At 59.5% G+C, this 27,383-nt stretch overlaps 2 protein-coding genes across 8 annotated transcripts; one reads left to right on the top strand and one right to left on the bottom strand.

Annotated features, from left to right (window-relative positions):
• Positions 1-1,094: 1,094 nt before the first annotated feature.
• On the bottom strand, positions 1,095-25,810 carry GUCD1 (guanylyl cyclase domain containing 1). 7 transcript variants are annotated; one of them, XM_065904164.1, is made up of 7 exons: positions 24,842-25,778; positions 23,609-23,765; positions 7,360-7,444; positions 6,545-6,710; positions 5,340-5,431; positions 3,556-3,794; positions 1,095-3,117 (listed from the first exon to the last, which is right to left on the bottom strand). In XM_065904164.1, exons 1-7 carry the CDS (start codon positions 25,475-25,477, stop codon positions 3,026-3,028), a joined length of 1,467 nt encoding a protein of 488 aa, XP_065760236.1. In that variant the 5' UTR covers positions 25,478-25,778; the 3' UTR covers positions 1,095-3,025. The 7 variants fall into 7 exon arrangements, with proteins under 7 accessions (XP_065760236.1, XP_065760235.1, XP_065760241.1 ...); XM_065904163.1 differs by having other exon boundaries at positions 3,556-3,797; positions 24,842-25,286; XM_065904169.1 differs by lacking the exon at positions 24,842-25,778 and adding an exon at positions 23,373-23,452 and having other exon boundaries at positions 3,556-3,797; positions 23,609-23,798.
• On the top strand, positions 13,047-20,653 carry SNRPD3 (small nuclear ribonucleoprotein D3 polypeptide). The gene is made up of 4 exons (XM_065904175.1): positions 13,047-13,472; positions 15,373-15,516; positions 18,785-18,977; positions 20,420-20,653. Exons 2-4 carry the CDS (start codon positions 15,391-15,393, stop codon positions 20,479-20,481), a joined length of 381 nt encoding a protein of 126 aa, XP_065760247.1. The 5' UTR covers positions 13,047-13,472; positions 15,373-15,390; the 3' UTR covers positions 20,482-20,653.
• Positions 25,811-27,383: the final 1,573 nt, after the last annotated feature.

The following is a 27,383-nucleotide window of genomic DNA, read 5'->3' on the forward strand; positions in this document are numbered from 1 at the left end:
GCCCTTTGTGTGGGGTCCACGGTGGTGGGGGCGCCGCTCTGCCCAGCCCAGGGACGGGCCCAGGCGGCTGGCGGGTGGCACTGAGGTGCGGTCACCAGCCTTGTCCCAGCGGGTCGCATCGGGGTGGGCAGGCTCTCGCCTTGCACCTCGACGTGAGTGACTGGACAGTCTGACGTCTTCCAGGCGGCAGAGCGGGTGAAAGCGCAGCAAAGCTTACTGGGTGGGGGGCCGGCCTGGGCTTCCAGCCTGAGCGCAGCACCCACGCCCACTTCCGGCTCGGGGCTGTGCGGCCTTGGGTGAACAGCTTGGCCGCAGGTGGACCCGTCGGATTTCAGCTTAGTGGTCCCACCAACGAACAAGACCCTGGTGTTTGGGGAGCTGGAGGTCACCATGGAGCCAGTGGCTTTGCTTTGGTGGGAGGAGCCGGTGATCCAAGTCTCCAGAGGATCACCAGTCAGTGTTTGCCCGTCTGCTTGCTCAGCTGCCCCACGGCACGTGGGATCCTGTTTCCCAATCACACCTGCGAGCCCCGCATCGGAAGGTGGGTTCTCAACCACTGGGCCACTAGGGAAGTCCTGAGTGATGAGCTCAGGCCAGTGACTCTGGGTCGCAGTCCCCTTCCTGGACTGGATGAGGGCTTACCCAAAGGTCAGCATCATTCAGAGAAGGCCGGAATTCCATAGAAACGAACTGTGTGGCAAAGCAGTTTGGGGAACCCCGAGTCAATGGGGTCCCCGCACTACAGGATCAGAGCCTTTTCTGACCTGCTAACTGCCTGGGCGGGGGCTGCGCACGCCTTGCTGGCTGAGCGGGCCTGCTCACAGCACCGTCCCGGTGAGCTCCGCACCTCTGGCTCTCAGCACAGGGCTTTAGAGATGACGGTCTCTGGAAGGTTCCATGCGCTGGTCTCCGGATCCCTCGCGACCCTCGTCACCTTGTGTTCGCGCCCGGTTTTGAGCTCTCCCCCACCCTAGCACCTCCAGTCAGGTCGTGAGGGCCCCGGGCGGCCAGTAGCCAGCATACCTACGTGTGAGTGCAGGAGCAGCTGTCCCAAGGGAACTGGGACCACAGGGGCGGGCTGGGGGCTGCCAGCGTTTTCAGCGAGGACCATGTTTATTGAGAATGGTTCATTACAAACGAGTTAACACGTATAAAAATCCCTGTGATGCAAAAGACCCCTTTCGCCCCCAGGTTGCTGGGGAGACAGCCAGCGGCCCAGCGCGCCCCCCTTGTGCGGCCAAGGGGTCGCGGCGTCACGTGCCGAGTCCTGCTGTCTCCAGCCCCGTTTTCATGATTTGTGTGTGAACAGGACAGGACGGCGAGGTCTGTGTCCTGCCCGAGACCCCTCCAGGCAGGCGGCGGCGGCCCCGGGGGCAGGCAGCTCCTGCGAGCCTTCCAGACGGGTGACCTCTAGCCTGCGGCTTGCCCCGAGAGGCCCGCTCCTCCGCCCCAGGGACGGCGTCTCTGATGGACGAAGGCACCGTGGCCTCTGTGGAGGCCGCTCCCTGGGCAGCCCCCGCCGGCCCGAGTACCGGCCTCACCCGAGGGTGGCCGCCACTTCCCGTCGCTATCTCCCTGGACGCCGCCACCCTCCCTGGGGTCACCTGGAGCCCTCACGGGGGCGCCCGGCCTGCAGCTGCCACGTGGGATCCTCCCGGGCGTGGGAACCAGGGCTGCGGGGGTCTCGGGCCACCCAGGGTTAAGGCAGTGGGGACGAGAAGGGCCTGCAGGCAGTGCTGGCCTCTGAACCCAGCGCGGCTGCCTAGCCAGAAGCATCTGCCTGTCAGTCAGGGCTGTCGGGTCGAGGAGCTGTACGGCTGGGTGGTCTGCAGCCCAGGGAAGGGGCAGCCGCCACCCCAGCATCGGGCCTCCGGCACCAGACGACAAAGACTTCGGTGCTGTGGCTGACGGGGGCATCCTGGCCCCCCGGCCAGAGGTACCCGGGGCAGGGGTGGGAGGAGTTCCAGCCCCTTTTGGGAATGACCCATCTCCCTTTTTTTCCAGGGGCGCAGACCCAGGTTCAAGATGCAGCCCCACCGCCGTCCTGAGTCAGGCTCTGGCTGTGGCGAGGGGCCGGCCTGCCTGCAGCCCCAGGTCCCCTTGGCTTTGGAAGAGACCCTGGCCTGGCTTCTCTGCCCGTGAAGAGAGGTGTCTGTGGTTCCAAAGTACCTGCAACCCCACTATTATTGTCTTGCTTGAGGTTGAGTATCACCCAGCCAAAAGTGAAAACTTCAATCTCAAAAAAAACACCCTCCCCCGGCTGAAAAAAGGACTTAAGTCTCACACACACACACACACACACACACACGCACACAAACCTCCCCTGGCTGAAAAAGGAAGAACAGGAGGCCGCTCTAGTCCACGCGAGGGTCCATGCTGTGCGTTCTCTGCTGAGACAGACCACCGGCATTCTGTCGGGGGGAGGCCACAGGCCGCCCCCAGCCCAATCAGGCCTGCAGGCCCAGGGCCCCAGCACCCAGCCCTGAGAGGTGGGGCTGCCCGCACTCAGAGGCAGGAGGTGCCATGCTGGGGGCGGGGAGCGTCTTTGGGGCCCAGGCCGCTGGCCCTGGCCCTCGGGGTGCCAGCAGGAGCCAGGGGCCCGCCCACAGCCCAGGTGTCCCCTTGAAGGAGGGCCACAGGGGCCTGAGGGTTTCTGCCTGAGGTCCAGCCCTCCCCAGGGGCCAGGGGCCTGGCCACCAGCCGCAGGGACTGGGCCCCCCCGGGGCAGGGGCGGGGCAGCGGGCCCAGGACGGCATCTGCCTTTCAGAGCCCAGGGAGGCTGGAGCCGGCACAGCCCCGGGGCCCAGGCTGGCTACGGTCTCCACACAAACAGACCCGCAGCGTCTCTCTTGGGGCTAGGGAGATGGGCTCTGGCGTGCCCGTGGGGGCGGACGTCCCAAGCGCAGCAGAGCTGGCCTCAGGCCCGGGGATGACGCCAACAGGCAGCAGGGACGCGCGCGGCGCCTCGTCCGAGCCCCAGGCCCAGGCCTCCAGGGACAGGGCGGGGCAGAGCGGGCTCCCGCCGTCAGCTGTCCGCGTAGACGAAAAGGATGTCCTCGTCCGTCCCGTAGCTGGTCCTGGCCTCCTCGAAGTTGCTGATGCTGGCGCTGCACATCCCTGCGGCGGCGGGAGGACGGGGCGGTCAGCGGGGGGACACCCTCCCTGCCACCGCTGCGGCCCCCGTGAGCCTGTCCTCTGAGCTCTCCCCGTTTCAGCGGGAGAAACAGGCCCAGAGGGGAGGGGACTCGCTGGAGGCCGCAGGGTGGTCCCTCCCTGTCCCCAGGGCCGTGGGGAGTCTGGGCGGGGAGCGGTGACCAGGGCCAGGGCCGGCAGACTTCCCTCTTTCTCTTTCGGCCCGTCTGCGCAGCGTTTGGGCTCTCAGCCCGACCAGGGTGCCCGGGCCCTCTCTAGCGTGGAGGGCCAGCCTGCGGGCGGGGGGCGGCGGGACCTGTAGCCCTGGGGTGTGCCCTGGGTGGGGGCGGAGGGCTGGCCCGGTGACAGCCGGACGGGTGGGCCCCGGGGAGGAGGCGGCGGGGGCCCGCCCGCCCCACTCACGGTCAGCGTATGCCGGGTTGTTGTAGAAGATGCAGCCGGCGGCCCGGCTGTAGCCGCGCAGCACGATGAAGTGGCCCTGGTAGCCGGGCGAGCGGCAGAAGCAGCGGGGCCCGCCGGGCGTGAAGCAGCAGTACTTGGGGGGCCTGGCGCAGGCGTCGCAGCGCAGCACGCCCGAGTTCACCAGCACGATGGCCACGTGGCCCTGCGCCAGGTGGGCCTGGATGTCCTGCACGCTCACCCTGCTGCGGGGGTGGCCGGGGTCAGGCGTCCGGCCTGCGCTCCGTGCAGGGGGGCCCGCCTGCTTCGTCACGGTGGCCGGGGCTCAGTGGGGGACCAAGCATGGACCGGGGGGGCTCTGAGGGCACCCAGGACACGCTGGGCCCACGGCACTTCACAGGTGGCCATACAGCTCCAGACGGCACCCCATCTCTGGACCTGCCCCCCACTGCCCTGGTCTTTCACCCTAAAGACTGCATTAGTAACATAAACGGGTGGTTTAATTTACTTCCCTGAATCAGAACCGAGGCTTTACCGGTTTCTAAACTGAGTGCTTCTCTGAAAGGGTTATTGCTCTTTCTGTCTGAGGCTCCTCGTGGCAGGAGGGGCTCCCCGGGAAGGGCTGGGGGGATTCCCCAGTGCCCAGGGCCCCACCGTCTTCACCGGGGGGCAGGGGGCCAACGCCCCGCCGGCTGAGCCCTCCTTGCTTCCAGGCCCCCCGGAGGAGCGTGTGGGTGCCTGGTGGCCGGGCCCAGCTCCAGCCCCGCCGAGTCGCAGGGCGGCCTGGCCTGACGCCGTGGCCGGGGAAGGGTGCCATGTTTCCACTGGGTCTCTAAGAGGAAGCAGCTGGCTGAGCTCCCAGCAGAAGGTATGACCAGAGGGGGACTTCAGCCACCGGGAGGCGCGGGGCGGGGCTGCAGGGCGGGCCCGGGGTCCGGTCCCGGGTGCGGGTCAGCGTGTGGCCAGGCCGCGGGGGTGACCGCGGCGCTCACTGCGGGGTGCGGGGGGGGCAGCCCTGCTCTCCACACAGCCTGTCAGGTGCCACTGAGCCAACACTGGCCACCTCGCCCTCCGACACGCGCTCACGTGGCCCGGGGACACGTGAGACTTTTTCCCTGAGCCCCGAGGGCTGTGTGCCTGGGTCACATGATCGTGAAGTCAGAAATCCGGGAGACGGGGGACGCAGGAGAGACTGGCCGGGGGGGGTCTGAGAGCCAGACGCCTGCTGGGCGCAGTGCCCACAGCAGGCTGGGGAGGAAGCTGCTTGCGTCCAGGCAAGTCTCCTGGGTCTCCTGGGACCCCCGCCCCGTGTGGAGGAGAAGAGGGTAAGGTCAGGCAGCCGGGGAGGAGGTCTGGCTGCCAGGCCTCCCTGACAGCTGACCCCTGGCCTTCCCCACCGCCCTGGATGGCTGCACCAGCGTGCTCCCCAGGCTGTCACCCCACCGCTAGGGTCCCTGCACTCTGTCCCAAGGCCAGCATTCCCCGGGCAGCCCGAGGGCTGGCTCAGATCTGTTCTGCTCACCTGTCCGTCTGTCCCCCGCTCAGGATCCACCCTAGGTCAGAGTTTTGTGTAGACTAGGTCTCGTAGCCCCCCACCTGTTCCCATTTTATGGGTGGAAAAACTAAGGCTCGGGGGTCGGGGGCGGGGACAAGTCAGTGCCCATGGCCGGCAGGGCGGGAAAGCTCAGGTCCACCCTTTCCCAAGGGAGGCTCCCCCCCACCCCGTGCCAGCCTTGGGGGAGCAGGTGCATGACGGAGGGCGGGGGGGCGGGGACACACGGACTCACCACTTCTCCACCAGCACCTTGCAGCTCTTGGCTTGGGCAAACAGCTGGTTCACCCGGGTCTCCTCCGTGTCAAAGTGCTTCCTGTAGAAGGACTGTGAGGGCACAGCAGCTGCAGAGGCCGCCCGTCCCGGCTGCCCTCACCCCCCCGGGAGGACGCGAACAGCACAGGGGGCGGGAGTGGACACAGGGGCCCGGCCTGCGGGCAGCGGGACCACCCGAGGCTGGGAAGGATGCTTGGGAGACGGGCGAGCAGCAGGCGCAGGCCAGCACCCTGGGTGGGCGGCAGCCTGGATGCCACCTACTCGGCTCAGCCAGCGCGTGTTAGCAAAGGACACGGTCTGTGTGGCGCAGGGGCTTTTAGGGGGCCAGGGCCCCCACGGGGGAGGGAGAAGCGACTACTCTGGGGCCATTCCTCCGCCTCGAGGCCACGCTGACCACGCCAGAGCCACCAGCCTTTGCCCCTGGCCTGGACAGTTCACAGGAGAGCTAGGTGGACGGGCGCTGGCCCCTGGGTAGTGGCCTCGTCACCCACAAGGCCGGCGGGCACTCTCTGCTCTGCCCAGGTTTGGAGCCTGGGCCAAGGCCTGCCCCTGGGGGAGGCAGGACTGTTCTTCTAGCAGGCCGGCAGAGTGCCCTGGGGTCTCAGCGAGGCTTTGCCGGCATTCTGTTTTTGTTGTCATTTGCTTGTGGTTTTTCTTGTGTGTGTGTTTGTGTCACTTTCTTGACCTTTCCACATGCCGTGGGGTCTCGGTTCTCCGCCAGGGATGGAACCCACGCCCTCTGCGTTGGAAGCACCGAACCTGACCCGCTGGACCTTCAAGGAGGTCCCTGGCATCCTTCCTTTTTCATAAAAAGGAAAGCCAGTAGATTTTCTTTTTTTTCTCCTTCCAGAACACCAGGGACCCAACTTGGAGCGGGCTGTCCCCGTAAGGAAGAAACCTGGCAGAGGACGGCCGGAGGGAGACAGGGCGCCCTGAGGCCTGGCCGGCTGCTGCTGGGACAAAGGGAAGGACCGTGAAGGCCGCCTGGGGCGCCTCTGCAAGCCAGCAGGCACTTCCGAGACAGGCGGGGGTGTGTGTGCCTCTAGGTGGGGGTGTCTCTGTGGGTGGGGTGCCAGGAGCGGCCCGGCTCACCACTCGGGGCCTGAGTGGCCTGTCCTGGCCGTGGCGTGTCCCCCGGCGCCCGCACGGCCGCAGCTGGCGCACCTGGTTCTTGTAGCCCTTGTCCACGCCCAGCGTCCGGGTGCAGAAGCGGTGCCGCACGCCGAAGCGGCGCATCAGGTAGGCCAGGTCGATGGTCCAGATGCTCCTGGTGAGCTGCAGCTCCTGCAGGGCCCTCTCGAACTCAGCGTCGTCCAGCTGGCCCAGGTACCTGCGGGCAGACTGGCCACTGAGCCTCGGGGGCGCCGGCGCGGGGCAGCCCCCCCGAGGGCCCCCGGGAGGCTGCGCCCTGCATCGTGAACTCCTGGGTCCTGACCGCACGCCACCCGGGGCCGCCCAGACACCACGCAGGCCCTCGTGCGGGCCTGGACTCTGTGCCTGGCGTCTCTCACGGGCCCTGTGACTCTGGGCCAGTTGTCAGCCTCTCCAGCCTCGTCTCAGGACCGTCTAAGCGCTTGGAACACATCTCGTCACTGATTCCCTGAGCATTAGACATGGAACACCTGTCTTGCCTGGACTTGGGGGGGGGCGGAGCGAGAGGCTGCGCTGCCCAGGGACCCCGTCTTCTGAGAGTCTGAGGTCGGGGGTGCACGGGGACCCCGCGTCTCGGCCGTGGGGGTCACTCTGTGGGGTGGGCCCGGGCACCTGTGACTTCCCGGCCGTTCCAGACCCCCGGCATCCTCCGGAGGCAGACCTGGGGGGCCTGGCCCGCCACCCCTCGCTTCCGCAGGTGGGGTGGCGCCTGGGTGGATGCCGGGCCTCCCCCAAGCCCCAGCTGGAGACGGCCACCGGGATGACGAATCCCGCCCGGGGCTCTCCCCGTGCGCCCCTCCATCAGAGGGCCGGCCCGGCGCACTCACCGGAGCACCATCCTGGAGCAGGCCAGGCCGCAGTCCCAGTGGTAGAGCTGCTGCATGACCGGCACCGGCAGCTGCACGAAGTCGCCTGCGAGGAGGAGCACGGGGTCACGGGGGGAGCACGGGGTCACAGGGGGAGCACGGGGTCACGGGGGGAGGAGCACGGGGTCACAGGGGGAGCACGAGGTCACGGGGGGAGGAGCACAGGGTCACGGGGGGAGGAGCACGGGGTCACGGGGGGAGCACGGGGTCACGGGGGGAGCACGGGGTCACGGGGGGAGCACGGGGGTCACGGGGGGAGCACGGGGGTCACGGGGGGAGCACGGGGTCACAGGGGGAGCACGGGGGTCACGGGGGAGGAGCACGGGGTCACGGGGGGGGAGCACGGGGTCACAGGGGGAGCACGGGGTCACAGGGGGAGCACGGGGGTCACGGGGGGAGCACGGGGTCACGGGGGGAGCACGGGGTCACAGGGGGAGCACGGGGGTCACGGGGGGAGCACGGGGTCACAGGGGGAGCACGGGGGTCACGGGGGGAGGAGCACGGGGTCACGGGGGGGGAGCACAGGATCACAGGGGGAAGCACGGGGTCACAGGGGGAGCACGGGGGTCACGGGGGAGGAGCACGGGGGTCACGGGGGGAGGAGCACGGGGGGGTCACGGGGGGAGGAGCACGGGGGTCATGGGGGGAGCACGGAGTCACGGGGGGAGCACGGGGGTCACGGGGGGGAGCACAGGGTCACGGGGGGAGCACGGGGTCACGGGGAAGGAGCACGGGGGGGTCACGGGGTGGGAGGAGCACGGGGGGTCACGGGGGAGGAGCACGGGGTGGGAGGAGCGCGGGGGGGCGGTTCATGGGGTGGGAGGAGCGCGGGGGGGGGGTCACGGGGGGAGGAGCACGGGGGTCACGGGGTGGGAGGACCATGGGGGGGTCACGGGGTGGGAGGAGCACAGGGGGTCACGGGGTGGGAGGAGCATGAGGGGTCACGGGGGGAGGAGCACGGGGTGGGAGGAGCGCGGGGGGTCACGGGGGGGTCATGGGCGGGGGGGTGTCACAGGGTGGGGGAGGAGCACAGGGGTCACGGTGGGAGGAGTATGGGGGGTTCACGGACCCTCGGCGCCGTGCCCGGCCGCCAACCCACTCCCACTGGAGCCACCGGTGCCACTCAGGGCCCACAGGGGCCACCTGAGGACCAGTCCACATCCTTACAAGGCCCCCCAACCCATTCTCTGCCACAGCAGCAGTCTCCCTGAAATGCTGGTCTGGGAGCGTGAGCCGTTTGCACAAGCCTCTGGTGGGGAGGCTCCCACACCCCCAGGACAAGGCTTGTGTGGCTGCCGCCGGAAGCCCACTGGCACCCGGCCTCCCCTCACCCTCCTGGGGCTGGAGCCTTCACGCGCCCCAGGGCCTTTGCACACCCACTCCCTCCCGCCTGGACTGGCTCAGCCTCCCAGGCCGCGGAGCCAAGTCTTGTCTGCGGACATCACTTCATGACGCTGCCCCCATGGTGCACGCCCCCCGCCTCCACGGGCCCTCTCTGGAGCCCCTCTGTGGCCGGGGGCTCCCGGAGGCACTCAGCAGACGTTCCTGTCTCAATTCCCAAGGCCGCTGACTGCACAGCCCCCAGGGTTACGAGCAGGGGCAGTCACGTATCAGCTAGGGCTGGGCTACCCGGGGCGGAGCAGCACGGGCCCGGCCTGGGCGTTCTGCTTCGGGCTCTCCTGCTGGCTTGGCGCTGACTTCCACATGTGGGCCGGGTCTGGCCGTCCCTCAAGTGCGGACTTTGGTCTGATTTCCCTTTCGGTCAACAAACATTTCCCCAGAGCCCCATGAGTGCCCAGCCTGCGGACTGGCGACTCGGTGAGGAGTGCCCTGGCGGACAGCACACACAGGCGGCGCAGGAAGAAAACGAGGGGCCAGGCCAGGGCCACGTGGGACGCGCTTTCAGATCAGAGCGCGGGGCCGTGCGGGGCCGCGAGGGGCCGTGCGGGACGCGCCTTAAGACAGGAGAGTAAGGGGCCATGGCAGGCCCACGGCCTGGGGGACCCCCCTGCCCTGGGGTCCCGGGAATGTGCACAGAGCTCAGAGCTGAAGAACCGGCCGTGCTACTCTGCTCGTTCAGGACGCCCTTTCGACTCCCGTGGTCTCCCCACCTCGGGGGTCTCCAGGCGACACTCCTGAACTCACAACCGGCCCGCGCAGAGCTGACCCCTGCACCCCTCCCCACCCCGCCCCTACACGCACCAACCAGGAGGGCCGCCTGGGAGCCCTGGGGTCCATCCCGGCCTTGCAACCTGCGACCTCCCGATGCCTTCAGGGGTCCCAAGCTCCTGCCCTCCCGTCCACACCCTCCCCTGCCCTTAAGGCCTGGCTCAGAGGACAGCAGGCTGGCCATGCCCTCGCTCATCGGCACTCCGCCAGCCCAGGCCCACACTGTGGCTCCCAGGAGGGGCCCCCGCGTGGACCCCTGCCCTGCTGGGCTGTCCGTGCCCTCTCCGGAGCAGGGCCCGGGACTGCGCCTTGGCTGCACTGCCACGGCCTCCCTGCTCTCCCGCCTCACCTGCAGGGCCCATGGAAAACAGCTTGTTGGCCGAGCTGCCTGGCCCCAGGGGCAAGAATGTCCGCGGCGCCCCTTCGGGGGTTCGGCCGGGAGCCCCGCCCTCCATTCGGCTGAGACCAGGCGGGGGCCAGGCTTCGCTCCCTCCTTCCCCTGGCTCCAGGAGGCCCTAAAAGGAACCCAGGCCACCTCTCCAGGCTTGCGACATCCGCCTCCGCCCACTGCCGCGAACTCGGCCCGGCGGGCACCGACCTGCCTGACTTCTTCTGCCTGACTTCTCCCCCCAGTCCCTCTCTGGCTTCGGTCCACAACAGCCGCCGGGGTCCCTCCACAGTCTTCCAGGGCCCTCAGGAGACAGTTCTTACCCCTAACGAATGCCAGCCGGGCCTGCCCCACTCGCCGGGGGAGCTCTCTCACCCTCGGGACTCAAGTCTGCCCCCTTCTGTCACTCGGGTCTTGACTCAAAGTCTTGCCCGCCCCGTGAGAGGCATTTACTGACTGTGCCTTCGGGAGCAGGGGCTCCTTCACAGTACTCCGCAAAGGTGACAAAAACACACAACATAAAGCCTTCCTGTCTCCCCGCTAGGCTGTAAGCGGCCCGCGGGCAGAGAACTGGCTCATCCTATGCGCTGCTGTCCCACACGTGGTGCTGGCTCGCCGAGGGCCCACTGTGGCGTGCTCGGCTCTGGGCACACGCGGTGTCGGGACCGAGCTCTGCCAACCAGGTGTTCACGTCCCAGAGTAATCCCCCCCGAAGGCTGGGCAGAGGCAGAGCGTCTGCAGGCTGCTCTCCCCTGGCGGCCCGTGTCCTGCCTTCTGGAACCCCTCCCGTAGCTACAAACTGCCTTCTTGTTTTCTCTCCGCGGGCTGTGTACTCCCCAGCTTTGGCTCCTGCATATCCCTCCGTCCGGAAGGTTGTCCCCCACCTCTGAAGATCCAAACGTGTCGGTCTCTTCCCCTCCATCTGGAGGACTGGAGCTGGTGTCTGTCTGCCCGCAGGACTCACAGGGAACTCCTCAGTGCCAGGCACGCAGCGTTTGCCTCCTCCCAGCCCGGAGACCTGGGCAGGCACACTTAGACAGTGAATGGAGGGCGTTTTTGTTTGTTTTTCTTTCCCTGGAGGGGCCCGAGCCTCCGTGTCACCGCAGGGCTCCCCTTCCCCCAGGCTTCCAGACTGTGGTCCTCTGTCCACGGCGCCTCCTGACTCTGCGGCCCGGGTTCTGGCACTGGCTGGCTGGGCCACCTGTGGCCAGGCTCGACTCTTGTCTGTGCCTCCCCAGCTGTAAAATGCGGCACCGCCTGGCCGCTGGCTGAGGCCCTAGGGAACCCTGCCCCACCTCTTCTCGCCCTTATCTCTTACCCTTTGATCCTGCCCACACCCCTGAGGTGGTTGAACACCCGCCTCGGGGCCACCCCCAATCCAGGCACAAGCAAGTCGGCCAACAGGGACCCAGAGATCCTCCTGCAGCGGGTGGCGATAAGCGCAGGCCTTCCAAGCCCCAAGCTGCTGCCAGATGCCTGGAGCCACAGGCCCATCCCACCTAAGGGCCAGGGTGTGCCTGGAAGGGGCTTCGGCAGGCAGCTGTTCTCAAGGAAGGAAGGCAGTTCCTGGCCCTGAATACTTAAGCCATCGGTCGGCTCATCTGCAAAGTGTAAATGACAATAGGAACCAGCTTCACCAGAGTCATTATGAGGATTAATGAGGCCCTGCTTGTAAACAACTCCGGCAGTGTGCCTGCTTGGAGAAAGCACCCTGGAACTGTGAATCATTACTCCACTGAGGCCCCTCTGGACAGGCAAGTGTCTGGTCCAAGATCACAGAGTGAGACAACCGGAGGAGGAGACAGCAAACCCCAGGGACAGCTCCAGACCCAACTCCTTGCTGCAACCACGGTCATGTCCCACGGATGCCTCAGGGCTGGGGTCTCCCACGTGTGGGCGCCTCACTGTAGAGTTCATCGGCCCTTTCTCATCAACTGTGTGCCGCAGAGGGGACGGGAAACCACTGCTCCCCCCTCTCCCACTCAGAAAAGCATGCCGAGGCCGGCCACAGAGCTATCAGTCTGTACCCCCATGCCCCCCAGCAAAGGAACTCAGGGGGCTGGGAAGGAGGAACTAAAGAAGGAAGACCCCATAGCAAGACAACACGCAGGGATCTGGGAGGCCAGGGGCAGGAGGTCCGTCACTGCTCTGCGATCCCTGCCAGTTGCCTGCCCCTTCTAAGGCCTGTATACCGGAAGGGGGACAGGGTCTCCCGGAGGCAGCTCCAAAGAGGACTTTTCCCTCCTGGGAAAGGTGACCCCTCCCCCCGCCCCGGGTGCTCAACCAGGACCCTCCTTCCCTCCACTACCGCAAGCGGGAGATGCCCAGGGGTGTCCCTGCTCGGGGAGTTATCAGGAAAACAAGCAAATCTTAGGTGGTCGTGGCTGGCCGGCAGGCCCGGCCAGAGCGCACACCTGGCCAGGTTTCGCTCAGAGCTCAACAGTCGGGCCGCGGCGGCGGTCGGCCCAAGGTCGCGCGGCCGGACCCTGCCCCGCGCTCGGGCGGGGTTCCCCCCCATACCCCATCCCCGGGGAGAGGGCTGCCCCCACCCCTGACCCCCGATCCCCGGTCCCCGGGGTCTTGCCCCGCGCGCACTGCGATCGCAGGGGTGAGGGCCGCCCCCCGGTCCCCGGGGTCCTGCCCCGCGCCCGCCCCGACCCACGGGGTGAGGGCTGACCCCGGTCCCCGGGGTCCTGCCCCGCGTCCACCGCGATCCCCGGGGTGACGGAGGGGGCACACTGACCGGGTTCGAGCGGCGGCCCCGCTGCCTCCGCGTCCACCTCCGTCCTCATGACCCGGGCGGCGCAGGGCTCCCATGGCCCCGGCCCGGCGCCGGCTGCAGCTCTGGCGTCTACTGGGGACGAGCGCGCGCGGCTGGCGCGCGCCGGCTTCCCGGGCCGCCAGCACCAGCGCCCCGGGGGAAGAAGGGGCGGGAGGCGGCGGCGGCCCCAAGCCCCGCCCCGGACCGCCTCCGGCTCCCACGCCGGCCGCCCCCCGGGCCGCTCCTCCGGGTCCCCGCTTCCCCTGTCCGCACGCCGGAGGCACTCGCCTCGCTCGGGGCGCCCCTTCCCCGGCGCCGTCGGCTTCCCAGGCTTCCGCTGTGGGGGCAGGTCCCGGCCCCGGGCCCCCGCGCCCGCCGCCCCCGTCGCCCGCCTCGCCGTCCAGCCGCCGTCTGGCGTCGGGTGCTGGGGAACGCGAGTGCCCCTCGGCCCGGGCCGGCCCGAGGGTCGCTGTTTCCGGCGGCACCTGGGTCCGGTCATCAGCCCCGCTCTTCCCCGGGCCCGGAACTATTGTACCCGAGCTCGGGTTCCCCAGCCGGCGCGATGAGGATGAACGCGAAGGCGAGAGACCTCGCCCGCCGCCACTAGGGAAAAGGAAGGGGGCGGGCCCTGCGCGGGGCATTTTGGGAGCGCGTGGTATTCTGGGAGCGCGCGGCCCGCCATTCGAGCACCTCACGCCTTCGCAGTCACTGGAGTTCCGTCTACCCTGCCACCTCTGAAAGAGGAGACCGGAGCCGGTGAGGAGGGGGCCGCCGGGGCTGGGGCGGGCGAGGGCCAGGCCGAGGTACCCGCGAGGGGCGGTGGGGCTGGAGGAGGACGCGCCGCCGAGGAGCTCTGCGGTGCTCGGGGACGGAGAAACGCGGGCAGCCCGGCCACCCAGACCCTCAGCGGCGCCTCACAAGCGCCTGGAAGTGCGCTTGTTAGCTTTTCCCCCGAAGTACTTGCTCTTCGGTTCCCGAACCTCTCCAGACCGGTGTTTCTCCATGCAGTGGTCTTGAGATCGTCCCTGGCTTGTGGCCACCTTCCCCCCGAATCCCTACCTGGGTGATTTCTTTTCAAAGCCGTTTGCATCTCTGCCTCCCTCCCCCTTCCAGGACCTGATCCCCTCACGCTTGAAACACAGGTTATCAAATTTCCTTGCCTCTAAAGCGTGTTCGATGCATTTTGTAACTTCGGCGCCCTTGCATTGGTTAGGCTCTGTGCTGCCCCGGTTCCCCCAGCTGCGTTTCAGCATTGTCCTCACCAGTGGAACCTGTTTTTTCCCAACCTCTCCCGGTCCTTTTTTTCTCTTGACTACACATAGTTGTGTTCCACCCTCCAGCCGCCTGTTGACTGAAAAAATACCGCCACCTAAAAGCTGAGAATTAGGTTTATTAGGTGGGAATCATGAGGACTCTGAGCCCGGAAAACAAGATCTCTGGCGACCCCGAGGGGAGAGGTGGGGTGGGGTGGAGTCAGGCTACATACAAGTTTGCAGCAAGGGGCAGGTAATCTGAATATTAAAAGATGACTGTTGAGTAATGAAGACCAGATCTCCTGTCTGAAGAGATTTAACACTTTTCTGTTATATGGGAGGATGCAGGAGTCCGGGCTTCCTGAAATCTTTTCTTTAAAATGCATCTCAGCTCTCTGGGGCCAAATCCTGCTTTTTGGTTGTTCACATCCTAATTCCTCCTTTACCCTAAGCCGTAAGGTACGGGGGACTGCCTCTGTGCTTCTCACATCCCCCAACTCCTCAGCACTTGTAGGAAGTAACGGAGGGCTGCCAAAAAGCCAGTATGGTTTTTACCTGGGCTTTGAAATTTGCATTTGGAAGGCTGGAATACCAAATGGTTGTGACATGGCTTGTTTACTGGAGAGCAGAAGATGTTTCGTTTTACAGAAGTTTTGTTCTACACACCCATCTTGGGATTTAAAAAAAAAATCCACTTGCTTTTTTTCTCTCTTAATTAGGTCAAGTCAGGGTTTTCCCTGATTATATTTTCCCTCCAGGATGAGCATTTCCTACTTGTAGCAGATTGTCACTTTGTGAACACTTGGATATTTTCTCTTTAGCTTGATGGTGAAGTAAGTAGGTCAGAGAGCACTTAATGGGTTGAATTAAATGCACAGCCCCTTCTAGATTTTAGCTTCCCAGATGGCACTAGTGGTTAAAAAAAAAAAAAAAAAACCTCCTCTCAGTGCAGGAGATGTAAGAGATGCGGGTTCCATCCTGGGATCGGGAAGATCCCCTGGAGGAGGGCATGGCAACCCACTCCAGTATTGTTGCCTGGAGAATCCCATGGACAGAGGAACCTGGTGGGCTACAGTCCATGGGTTCACAGAGAGTCCGACGTGACTGAAGCAACGTAACATGCACACTCAAGGGACCTGTGGTGGATGGAAAATGGGAGACAACTTACATTCCCATTAGCTTTCCCCCTGTCTAGCCCCCCTGTTGCTCCCCACCCACATCTTGCGTGTGTTTGCCAGATAGGTCCTTCAAGCTCAGAATTCAGCTAAAAAAAATAAAAATAGTGCACCTTTGGCAACCTTGCTGAGTTTTCCGGAGTATCGGCTTTGAGGGGTTTCGGTGTTTGCCACATGCCTTCTCCGGCTTCGAAAGATGAACTAACTGCTGTCTCTTTCTCGCTGTAGAACTCTCTTCCTGACAAGATGTCTATTGGCGTGCCGATCAAAGTCCTCCACGAGGCTGAGGGTCACATCGTGACATGTGAGACGAACACTGGCGAGGTGTATCGGGGCAAGCTCATCGAGGCAGAGGACAATATGAACTGCCAGGTACCCTGCTCTGCACCTGAGGCTGGGGCACGCCTGAGCCTCTGCCTCGGAGGACAGGAAGCAGGCGGCTGGGGGTCTTTTCGAAGTTCTTGGTCAGCAGTTGTTCGAGTGCCTGAGGTGTGCCAGGCCCTGTTAGAGGTGCCAGAGAGGCGAGCATCGGCAGGAGCCACTTGGAGGTTGAGAATATGTAACCTTTAAGGGTTTAACTGCTTAGACTACTCGTCCTTGGTTTCTCCCAATCCCGCGGTCATCCTCTCGCGTGTTGGGAACCCATTTAAGAGAAGTAGCACAACCTTCAGTGGAGCTCTCAGGTTCAGTACCCCCCCGCCCCCGGCAACGTGTTTGCATGATGCTTTGCAGTTAGCAGAATCTTCTGCTCACATACCGTGGGTATTTGCTATTTTTCTTGCAGAAGCAGCTCATGTGATTGCACTTAGAGCAAATACTTGGCCAAGTAAGCAGGTTTGGATGATAGTTTTATCCATAAAGCGGGAAGAATAAGATTACAGGACTCACCTGCTGAATATCACTCTGCTAAGAAGTGTCGGACCCACTGCTTGGTGCGGTTCCCTTCCCACGGCACGTGAACTCGCATAGCATCACTTTACAGAGTGTAGGACCCAGTTTCTCCCTAAGAGCTTGGGCTTTGGAATCTGATGTGGGTTTGAATTTCAGTTGACTTTGGGCACGTTAATTACCTCAGTTTGCTCATCTGTAGAAGGCTGTCAGAGTTAATTCTGCAAGAGATTGATTGGGGGAGCTGATGAAAGCAAAGGGTAAAGGAGAAACAGCAGGAGAGCTGTCAGTCTGGTGTGCTGGTCTGACGTGGGGACGGGGGTGCTGAGTAGGAGAGCCTCAGACGGTAACACTGCCCCGAGGGAGTCTCAGCTCAGCCAGCATTGCTAGTGAGGTAAATAAGTTACGATTCTTCACACTAGTGTATCTCATGAAGGGTATTACTCACCTAGTACAATGGTGTGAAAGAGTATTTAATGTGCTAAAATGCCATGGCATAAGTGGGGAGATACAGAATTCCACAATGTTCCCAGTTTTATGGAAATGAGAACCAGGCTATAAAGAATACATTAAAATGTTTTTAGAAGATTTTGAGGAAGACCCACATGAGTAGTTGCTTTTCGGTGGGGAATTATATGTGATTAAATTTTTAAAAATATTTTTCTCATTTTGAAATGACAATCGTGTGTTAAGTTTGTGATCATCAAAGCACAGTAAATGTTATGTTTTTTTAAAAAAAAAAGTAAGGGCCAAATCCAAAATTTCACTGTACTTAAAGCAGTGTGCTTCCCAGATGTTTTGGCGGGGAAGGTGATGGTTAATGGATTCTGTGAAAGTGATGTTTTGCGGGTGTTGGCATGCTCACCCCTTTGGTGACAGGTCAGTGCAGGCCATTTTCTTGGCCATGGCATGATGGTCTGTGGAAATCTCCCGAGGTGTTTCCCCGAGCTCTCCTGGAGAGCGGGCTGCAGCCCTTCACTGCATGCCTTTGTGTCTGTTTGCGTGTGCTTGCTCTTGCCCAGAACCCCAGCGTGGAGTCCATTCTTTAACCTGCAGCGCCTCCAGTTTCTTCAGGTGTGTGGGCTGTCCCTCATGGCCCCGCCCAGGGCCCCTTGGTGCGTTTATCGGTCAGCTCCTGTAACGGTTGCTCCAGGTTTGCTTTTTCACACCGCTGATGACTTGGTGAAGACTGGAGGCCAGGTGTTTTGTTAGCATGTCCCTTGATTGGGGCTTTTCTAGTATTTTCTCCTCATTAGGTTTGGGTTATGCTTTTTGGGGGTGTTGTGATTTTTGTCTCCTCGGGGCGTCACTCGGGCCTGAAACGCCTGTTTGCCCCTCGTGGGTTGTGAGCCGTGATCTTCCGGTTGAGGTGCTGTGTGTGCTCTCCTCTGCGTGTTCCTTTTCCTTTTGTAACTGATGAGAATTTCCTGGGGAGGTTCTGTAAGTAAATACCCTGTAACTGTCTGTTCCCCACTCTTCTCCCAGTGGTCAGCCCTGCTTCCTTCCGCTGAAGATTCTTGCTTGAATCTTTGTGTTATTACAACCCTTGCAAGAGTAACTTCTTTTCTCCGTGATGCTCTCTGCGTTAATTGGGTCTGCTCTGTCTGCTTCTCTTACACTCTCCGTTTCTTCATTCGTTTGTTTTCCACGTGGGTTCATAGTGTCCGTGTGTTTGTGAAGGGGTTATGATCCGTTGCTATCATTATCACCCCAGTGTGAGCAGGCTTCAGCCGGGCGGACACGTGCCGGTTGTGAGAGCACTCAGCCTGAGTGCCGTTGATCTTTTAGAACGGCCTGTCCGGGTTCTCAGGGCGGGCTGGAGGAGAGGCGGCCTGCGGCAGAGAGCCCCCGAACACTGCAGGCCGGCTCGGAGTGCACTTGCCCCTTCTGCAGGCCGGGGGCTCCAGCAGAGGCTGGGGCAGGGGCAGTTAGCACTGGGAGGAAAGCGCAGGTCGGGGTAAGGTGACGACAAGCGTCAGGAAGCCCGGGAGCCAGTGCTCAGCTGTGCGATGTGGGCGTGACCCGTTCCGAATAGACTGTGATCCCTTTCCACCCAGAAGGCTGGTAGAATGAGCTGCCCTTTCTGTTAAACGTGGTGCCTGTTGAGATTGGCACGTTCAGGTTTGTGTCGACGTCCCAGGCCCAGCCAGTCTGCTGTCTGGATTCCCCTCCGGCCATCCCCCACCACCCTCTGCCGGCATATGCACCAGTCCACAGGTGCAGGGCCCCTTAGTCTCAGCGACGGCCCTGCTCCTGAGTCCTGTGTGGGCCTCGTGTGAGCTCTCGCCGCACACCCGTCCTGTGTTCTGGGCCATCATGTGCGGGCATGGGTGACAGGTGTGGACGGCCCCGCATCTGGGGCACTCATGACCCTCGGGATGCCTTTGCAGCCCGATGCGGGGGCATGCGAGGCTAGGCCAGGCCGTGCTGAGCCGTTGCAGTCAGTTCACAGCGGGGCTGCGGATGGCAGGATCGGGGCTCTGGGGCCAGGCCCAGGGTTCCAGTTAGGATTCTGCATGCTGTCCATTAGGCCTCGGGTTTTTAATCTGTTATAGTGGGAACTCGCATACTGCGAGGTTCGAGGTGCAACCCCGCTCCGGCGCACACCGCCGGCGCTCTGGAGTCCCGGCTCTATCTTGTGACGTGCGCGTCTGCGTTTCTGGTCTCCCTGCCTCCAGCCAGGGCTCGCCTGCACGCACCCTGCGCTCTGCTGGTGCCCGTGACCTTACTGAGGAGGGCGGTTCTCTTGCAGATGTCCAACATCACAGTCACATACAGAGACGGCCGTGTGGCTCAGCTGGAGCAGGTGTACATCCGGGGCAGCAAGATCCGCTTCCTGATTCTGCCCGACATGCTGAAAAACGCGCCCATGTTGAAGAGCATGAAGAACAAAAACCAGGGCTCAGGCGCCGGTCGGGGAAAGGCGGCCATCCTGAAGGCCCAGGGTAGGTGCTGTGGGCGTGGGGCTGTGACGGGCGGGCGTGTCGTGGTCTTTTAGGGAGGCCCTGTGACCGGGGCAGCTGGCTCCACATTGCTGTCCCCACTTTCCCTGCAGTCTTAGGGATCCCTGGGCCCCGTCTTCTCTGTCTTGCCTCACTCGATCCCACTCAGGACGTACGCAAGATCCACAGGGGCTCCGTAGAGGAAACACGGGGTCTCAGATCAGAGTGGATGAGTCCGCTGCGGTGACTCTGCGGGGAGCTTGCCCTGAAGGGCTGGGGTGTCTCCTGACGCCCAGCGTGAGCGAGAGAAGTGTGGGGAGGGGTGCTCTCAGATCAGAAGTCAGCCATCTGGAGCCATCTTTTACCCATTAAAGGAGGCCAAATGCAGTTTTCCTTTAATACATTCCAGAAGTGGGACGTGGTCTTCCAAGACATGGCCTGACCTTTTTCTCTGGCTTAGCCCACTCAGTGTTCTGTGTTGGGGTCCTGGAGAGTTCTGCTGTGTTGATCAGCTAGGAAACAAATGAGTTGTTAGGAGCAGTCTGAGTATCTATCGATGAAGAGCCAGAAGGTCCCTGGAAGCTCTGTCAGGTCCGTAGCTGCAGCAGGCCTGTCCCACTTCAGGTGGCCTTGGAGCTCAGAGGGGCCTTTAAATTGCCCTCAGAAAAGCTGGCCAGAGAGCCTTCTCACCCCTCCCGGTAGGGACCGCAGCCCTGGACCTCCGTTCTGGGGAAGGCAAAGGCTGAGCTGCAGCTGCTGTTCCCCGCTTCCTGAGGGGCCACCCTCGCCACGGTCTCTGTCTCTGGGAGGCGCTTACCGGTGGGTCAGTAGGTGGCCTGGTTCTCAGAGGCCCGCCCTCCCTCTTCGGTCAGCTCCAGACTCTGAGGAGAGCAGTGAGGCTCCAGTTAGTCCAGAGCCGGCAGGGTATTGTCTCCTCTTCGGACCTGAGTCTCAGAGAATGGCGGTCTTCACTGAGGGGTGGTTTGGGGTTTTCATTTGTAGTTCCCCCACCCCCAATCTGAAACATTTCACACATGCAGAACAGCTCAGAGAACAAGATCCCTCACCCAGATTTAATAGACGTTAACACTTAACATCTGTTCCAGAATTTTATGTGTGAATTAAATGCGTCTGTAGTGTTTTGTTCGCTCACCCTGGGGCAGCTCTGAGAATTCATCTTTTCTCTGGTTCCCAGACGGGCTCCCCAAACCACCTTCTCCACAAGGCCCTACCCCCCAGCTTCTGGTGGACGGGTTCAGGAGACAGGTTCAGGGACCCCTCTCCATCTCTGGCCGGGGCTCTTTCCCCTGTGAAGTGTGACGGGCGGGCTTGCTGCCGGACTGGGGGGCCTTCAGGCCCCTCTTGGCCAGCATCATGGGGCCCTGGCTCCTCTGTGGTGAGAGTCCGCACTGACCTGCCCCATCCTTTCTCTTCTCTCCTTTCAGTGGCCGCGAGAGGGAGAGGACGTGGAATGGGACGTGGAAACATCTTCCAGAAGCGAAGATAAATTTTATCTGTTGGACAGAACTTTGCTCTTTTTTTTTGTTTTTTCTTTTAGGTTATCTGGGTTGAGATGCGTGCCTGTGAATTATGTCCTAGGTTATCTGTTGACATCATTTTCTTTAGATGTGGGTAAAATGTTAAACTAAATAAATATGGTGGTTTTTCCTTTTTGAGAATCTGAGGACTCTGTGTTCCTTCTGTAGTTTTTTATTGTGTTTGCTTTGGCTGCAGCTTAAGCTTTGACACCCTAGGAGATGTCCTGGGGAGGTGCCAGCTTGAAGGAGCGTGGTTATTGATAAGCGCAGGGGCCGCCGTCCCAGCCCGCTGCTGGCCAAGCGCTTGGAGGGGCTCTGAGGGCGCACGGGTTCTCTTGCCGGCGCGCGGGCACGTACGCGGTAGCACTCCGTCCGGCGGCCTCTTCGGGAGCACCGTCAGCTCAGCTTGAACAGCAGGACACACAGGGTCCTGCCCTGTGGGGAGAAACCAAGACCCAGGCCTTGCAGCCTGGAACGGTGACTCAGCACCTAGCAGAAGTAACCTAATCCTAGAAGGTCGTCCAGAGCGCCCCGGCGGCTCCTGCCGAACTGGCTTCATAAGCAGTTTTGTGCTGACCCGGGGAACAGCTTCCTGCGTGTTTATCAGCGCTCGGCGTGGACTGGCACAGCGGCAGCTGCTGACGCAGAGACGGGGTGTGCGACACCAGTAGCTGATGGCAGCCCCGAACTGGAAAAGCAACGTGGAGAAGAGAAGTCGGACACCAGAGAGGGGCCAGCAGGGGCCCTGCGTAGGATGAGCTGCGGCAGAAACGAGGCGAGGGGGTCGGTCATCAGCCCTAGAACGTTGCTTGTCGGACAGATGTTCCAGCGCTGCGGGGAGAGGAGGAGGTCCCCTAGTGAGCTTCCATCCCGAGGTCAAACACGACCATGAGGTGGCGGCCCTCAGCTCAGCCTGGCGTGTGGGCGTGCCCAGGACCGGCCCCCCAGAGCTGCTCCAGCAGGTTCAATGAAGGGTGGCTGGGGGCGGCTTCCAGCGAACTCACTGTGAAGGAGTTAGTTTGCTTTCGATGTGACCAAGAGTTCATCTGTTTCTCATAAGAGAAACAGGTCGGTTGATACGCTCACGGAGACTCCCCTAGAGATGCGGGCTCGGGAACCTGTTCTAAACCATGCCCTTGCTGTCTCAGTGATTCCAGTTCAGTATATCCAAGTCCACGTTCTGACCCTGGTCTAGAGTGTCTTGTTTTATGTGATCATTAACTTTTTTGGCTGTGCCCCATGGTTTGTGGGACCTTGGTTCCCTGACCAGGGATCAAACCTGGGCCCTTGGTAGTTGAGGCCCAACCACTGGACCGTCGGGGAGTTCCCTGGAAGTTTTATAAAACAGTAAAGTTACCCTAAAACAGCTTTATAAACAGTTTTGTATCCCGCAGTTTAGGAGAAAAAGATCCGTTACACTGAAAGAGCAGACAGTTCTGGGAGGAATCTCCCCCGCTGCCTCTGCCCAGCCCTCTCAGCTCCGGGCTGGTTGTCCGTTTTTGCTTCCGTATGTCCCGTTTAAACCTGTTTGCGTGGCTACTCCTTGATGTTTCGTTTCAGGCATTTATCTTCCAGCTTCTCTGTCCTGCCTACCGACATGGACTCCCCGTGGCCCATCTCCCTGATACTGTAATTCTGAGTAGCTCATGTTCAGTGTTTATGTTATTAGGGATTAGGGCCGGGTGTTTGATTACAGCTGAGCCAGGTGGTAGGTGGGATCACTTTCATGCAGAACTTTCTCTTTCCTAGAATTAATAATCCTCTTACTGGGTCGGCCAGGAGGTTTGTTTGGGTTTTTCCGTGATGAATGAACCTTTTGGCCAACCCAGTACCTTCTTGCTTGCTTCGTTTTCTGTCTGCTTGTTGCCAGTTCAACCCCAGACTTGTCTAACGACATTAATACGTCTCTGTCTGGTCCGTTTCTTCTCAACTGGCCCCAGGCTGGACCGGCTTTCCTCTGTGCTTGCTGTTAGGGGCTTTCCTCTGTCGAGGTCTTCTGTGGTTTGTGTAACGTCTTCCTCCTGCCTCTGCTATCGAAGAGTTACGTGTCAGAAAGCGGCTTGTCCTCATACTCTGCTGAGGGTGAGGTTCAGGCGGGAGTTTGCTTCTGTTAGAATATTAAAGGCATTGTTACCTTTCCATCGAGTACCCTGTGCTGCCATGGAGAAGTCCGGGGCCGTTCTGAGCACTGACCTTTGTACGTAACTGTCCCTCCTGGCTCCCAGTTCCGGGATTCACACCAACATGCCCCAGCCAAGGTCTGTGGGTGCATCGAACTGGGCTGTTGCTGAATGAACCTTTTCAGAATGGACTTTAATCCTTCGTTTCTGGGAAACTTTCTTGAATTACTTGTTAATGATTTCCTTCCTTTGGTTTTCTGATTTCTCTCTGGAATTTCTATTCAGATGTCAGATCTCCAGGACTTTGCCTGTTCCACTTCTTTCTCTCCCTGCCTCCCCCGTCCCCCATTGTCTTTTTGGTCTCCTTTGTAGATTTCTCCAAGTTGATTCTCTGAAGGTCCCTTTTTCTTTCTTTCCTTTTTTTTTTAAATAGGACCTCAAGCCTTCCCTGGGGTCCGGTAGTTAAGACTCCACATTCCTACTGCAGGGGAATTCGAGTCTGATCCCTTGTCAAAGAACTAAGATCCCATATCCTGCACAACCCTCAAAAATGAAAATACATTAAAATTTTTTAAATAGAAAATTGCCGTTTAAGAAAAACAGTAAGGTTGGAAACAGCATGGCATGGTAAAGAAGATGACAGGTCAAGGATGGCGTTGTGGAAAGATAACCGGACCCCGACTTAAGAGATGGATTTGAGCCTGACTGTGTCCACTACCAATTCTCTCTGAGCCTCTTACCTATACCAGGGAGGTTCAGACTCAGTTGATTCATTGATAGCATCTCCGCTTCTAGACACACCTGCTGAGTTTTTCATAACCTTAAAAAATAATAATAAAGGACACAGGATTTTTTTTTTCCTACTCCTGGCCAATATGGAAACTTATCCTCATGCCTAAAAAATAAAATAAAATAAACTCGGGGCATTGAAAGAGAGTAACCCCTGAGAGATGAGAAACACATGAGGTGGACTTACCTCCTGGTGAGAGCTTCCAGGCCGCGGCAGTGAGGGGGAGCTGGCAGACTGCTCGGGTTGAGGAGTCGGTTGAGAATCCGGAGACACCGAGGCAGCTCACGTTCAGAGGACAAAACAGCAGGGAGAAGAAGAAAGCCGCACAGAGGACCCCGGAGGTCTGCAGAAGGTTCCTCTTATTAAATACCGGTCAGTACACAAGCGTGGGGAAACGGGCCAGGGAAGACGCCATGGAAAAGACGCGGCATCACCCAGCCGCAGGAACAGTTCCTGTCCCCACCGGCCAGAGGAGAGCCTGACTCACGACAGTGGGAGGATGTTAGACCCAGAATCTCATTCTAGGTAGAACGGGACAGACTGGAGACGACACTTCCCAAGCGCAGGGGGCATGCCACGCTGCGCGGGGTCACCCGAGGAGACCCCAGCTGGGTCAAGGGCGGGAGGGGAGGGAGGGCATGGCCCAGGGCCTGAGTGTGGAGTCCACGGGGGAAGCAGGGGTGAGGCCGTAGGCTGGTTTGAGGACATCTGGAACTGGATGATTTGAACAGAGCGGAGGGCGCCGAGCTCTAGGGGTGGTGTCTGCTTGTGTGGTGTCTGGCACGGAAGGTGATGGCTTTGATGGGCGAGTTAAATAAAGGTGGTTGGTTTAGACTTTGGTTAGTCTGTATGTGAAAGGCACGCTGTGCAGGCAAGCTGTTTACTGTCTCTAGGAGGGGCAGTCTTTAGTGAGGCTCCAAGATTTTAAAATTTTTGACATACTCAGTAAAAGACATTTAAACATGGGTAATACAAAAATATGGTATATTTTTAAGACAACTATCCAGGAAAGTCTTGCTTCATATGAACTTTGAGCCCTAGATTGAGCATTGCTGTGGACCCAGGTAACAAATCATAAAAACAGGACTTGAAAGGATCAAGCTGTGTCTAGGTCAGTCAACTGTATTCTCCAACAAAGCCCCAAAAGATTTATAAGAACATAAACGTATCTAGCACCCTACAAAGTGAAACTCGCAGTGTCTGGCGTCCAGGCAAGGATTACCAGGCATGCAGGGCCAGGAAAGCACAGCCCGTAATGAGAATAATCAAAACAGACTAAAACGGACTCACGTGTTAGAGGGAGCAGAGAAGGTAAGATGGCTGTTTTAGCTCTTTCATACATTCAGAAAGTGACAAGACACACGCGGAAGGTCTGTAAAGAAGGTCAGTGGATGTTAAGGCTCTTCGTGAAGAACCCACCTGCAGTGCAGGAGACCCTGGTCGATGCCTGGGTCGGGAAGACCCCTGGAGGAGGTCATGGCAGCCCGCTCCAGTATTCTTGCCCGGGAAAGTCCATGGACAGAGGAGCCTGGCAGGCCACAGTCCACGGGGCCGAGAAGAGTCGGACGCGACCGAGCGACTAAGCACAGCACCCATCACAGAAGCGATCCAAGAGGAGACACACACAGAGAGAAGGTCTGGAGGGCGTTCCCCGGGCGGTCCAGTGGTGACGGGTTCTGCCTGCCAGTGCGGGGAACACGGGCTCCATCCCTGGTCCGGAAGCCAGGGTCCCACTTGCCGAGGCACAGCTGAGCCCCTGCACACGACTACTGAAGCCTCCGCGCCCTCGAGCCCACGCTCTGCAACTAGAGAGCGCGCACGCGGTAACGGAGCCGCTTCAGCGACAGCACAGCCAAAAATAAAAGAACTGTGGGACCATTTCAGGTTTCCTAACATATGGGTAGTTGGAGTCTCTGAAGTAGAGGTGATGAGAGAGACAGAAAAAGTGTTTGAAGAAATAATGGCCCCAAACTTTCCAAACTGGATGGAAACTATAAACCCACAGATCCCAGAAGCCAAATGAACTTCAAGCACCAGAAAATGAGATCCAGGCATATATCATAATTCAAAACCAGTGATGAAAATTCTAAAAAAACTGCTAGAGAAAAAAAGAAGTGTTATCATCAGAAGAATAATAGGAATGACATTTCTCACTGGGGACCATACAGACACAAAGATCGTGAAACAGCATCTTCAGAGTATTGACAGAAAACTGTCAATCTGGAATTCAGTACTTGGAGGAATAACTTTTTAAGACGGAGGCAAGATACATCATTTTCAGACATTCAAAGGTTGAAAAAAATCACCAGGAGACCTGCTATACAAGAAACATTAAAGGATACTCATCCACCAAAAGGAAAATTAGAGCACGTGGAAATCCAGATCTACAAAGAAGTGAAGATCTCTGTCCTTCACCGACTCCCTGAGTTTGCGCAGACTCCTGTCCATGGAGTCAGTGATGCCATCCAACCATCTCGTCCTTTTGACGTGTGAATGTAAAATGCATGACAATATTAGCGTAAAGGCTAAGAAAGGGATACTACATACTATTATGAATTTCTTATACTAGAAATGGCGTATTACTTGAAGTCTGTGGTAATTTTAAAATGTATAATATAAACCCCAAAGCAACACTAAAATAACAAAACACAAGGCAGTACTCCCATCTGCAGCAGCTGATGTGTGAATGGGTAAACAAAAGTGGTATATCCATACAATAGGGTAGTATTTAGCCCTGAAAAAAAATAAATTACTGACACATGTTACAGCATGGATGAATTTTGAAGACAAGTGAAAGAGTACACAAAATATGATTCCATGCATATGAAGTCTAGAATAGGCAAGTTCATAGGAACAAAGCAGGTTAGTGATTTTTTCTAAGCAGACAGCACTACACACCTGTATTAGGGAAAAAAGGTCTTGGGTCAATGATCTCAGCTATATCAATCTCAGACAAGAAGATATTAAAGAATCTAGGAGAATTCTGTGGCGGTCCAGTGGTTAGGACTCAGCACTTTTGACTGCTGTGGATCCGGGTTCAATCCCTGGTCAGGGGACAAGATCTTGCACTCCTCTCGGTACAGCCAAAATAAAAGAGAAAGTTATGAACACCTTCATGTCAAATTCCACAGCTTAGATGAAATGGACTAATTCCTTGAAAGATCAAAAATGCAAAACCTCCCTCTGAGAAGTAACAGCTAACCCGAATACCCCTACTTCTTTTAAATTGGAATTGTAGTTGAAAACCTTCCCACAAAGGAAACTTCAGGCTCATGAGCCTTCCCTGAGGAATTCTGCCAAATATTTAAGGAAAAGATAATATCAATTATCAGTTCTTTGGGAATGCTTCCAAGGTGGCTCAATGGTAAAGAATCCGCCTGCAACGCAAAAGAGTCAATCCCTGAGTCAGGAAGTTCCCCTGGAGGAGAAAATATTGTCCCACTCCAGCATTCTTGCCTAGAGAATCCCACGGACAGAAGCCTGGCGGGCTGCAGTCCACGGGGTCACAAAAGAGTTAGCACGACTGAGCCACTGAGCACGCATAAGCGCAATATCAACTCCACACAGACTCTTCTCCAGTGACTCGGCTCTTCACATCAGGCGGCCAAAGCATCGGAGCTTCAACTTCAGCCTCAGTCTTTCCGGTGAATATTCAGGGTTGATTTCCTTTAGAAGTGACTGCTTTGATCTCCTTGGTGTCCAAGGGACTCTCAAGAGGCTTCTCTAGCGCCGTTCAGAAGCATCAGTTCTATAGTACTCAGCCTGCCCTGTGGTCCGGCTCTCACATCTGTACACGCCTACTGGGAAAACCATAACTTTGACTCTACAGATGTTTGTCGGCAAAGTGATGTCTCTACTTTTTAAATACGCTGTCTAGGTTTGTCGCAGCTTTTCTTCCAAGGAGGAAGCGTTTTTAATTAAAGATTTCTATCTGGGCTCAAACGTCCTCCCTCCAGGACAG

The sequence above is a fragment of the Muntiacus reevesi genome, chromosome 13 (assembly GCF_963930625.1).
Source record: "Muntiacus reevesi chromosome 13, mMunRee1.1, whole genome shotgun sequence".
Taxonomy (NCBI): Eukaryota; Metazoa; Chordata; class Mammalia; order Artiodactyla; family Cervidae; genus Muntiacus; species Muntiacus reevesi.

Bases quoted from the DNA above. Each gene is read 5' to 3' on its own strand.
- SNRPD3 (XM_065904175.1), top strand. From the start codon at position 15,391: ATGTCTATTGGCGTGCCGATCAAAGTCCTCCACGAGGCTGAGGGTCAC. The intron at 15,517-18,784 runs GTACCCTGCTCT...GTTCTCTTGCAG, and splicing joins AGGACAATATGAACTGCCAG to ATGTCCAACATCACAGTCAC. The intron at 18,978-20,419 runs GTAGGTGCTGTG...CTCTCCTTTCAG, and splicing joins GGCCATCCTGAAGGCCCAGG to TGGCCGCGAGAGGGAGAGGA.
- GUCD1 (XM_065904164.1), bottom strand. From the start codon at position 25,477: ATGCCTGGATCTCATTTTCTGGTGCTTGAAGTTCATTTGGCTTCTGGG. The intron at 3,795-5,339 runs GTGAGTCCGTGT...CCCCCGCAGCAG, and splicing joins AAGGTGCTGGTGGAGAAGTG to GGTGAGCGTGCAGGACATCC. The intron at 3,118-3,555 runs GTGAGTGGGGCG...CCGCCGCCGCAG, and splicing joins CAACCCGGCATACGCTGACC to GGATGTGCAGCGCCAGCATC.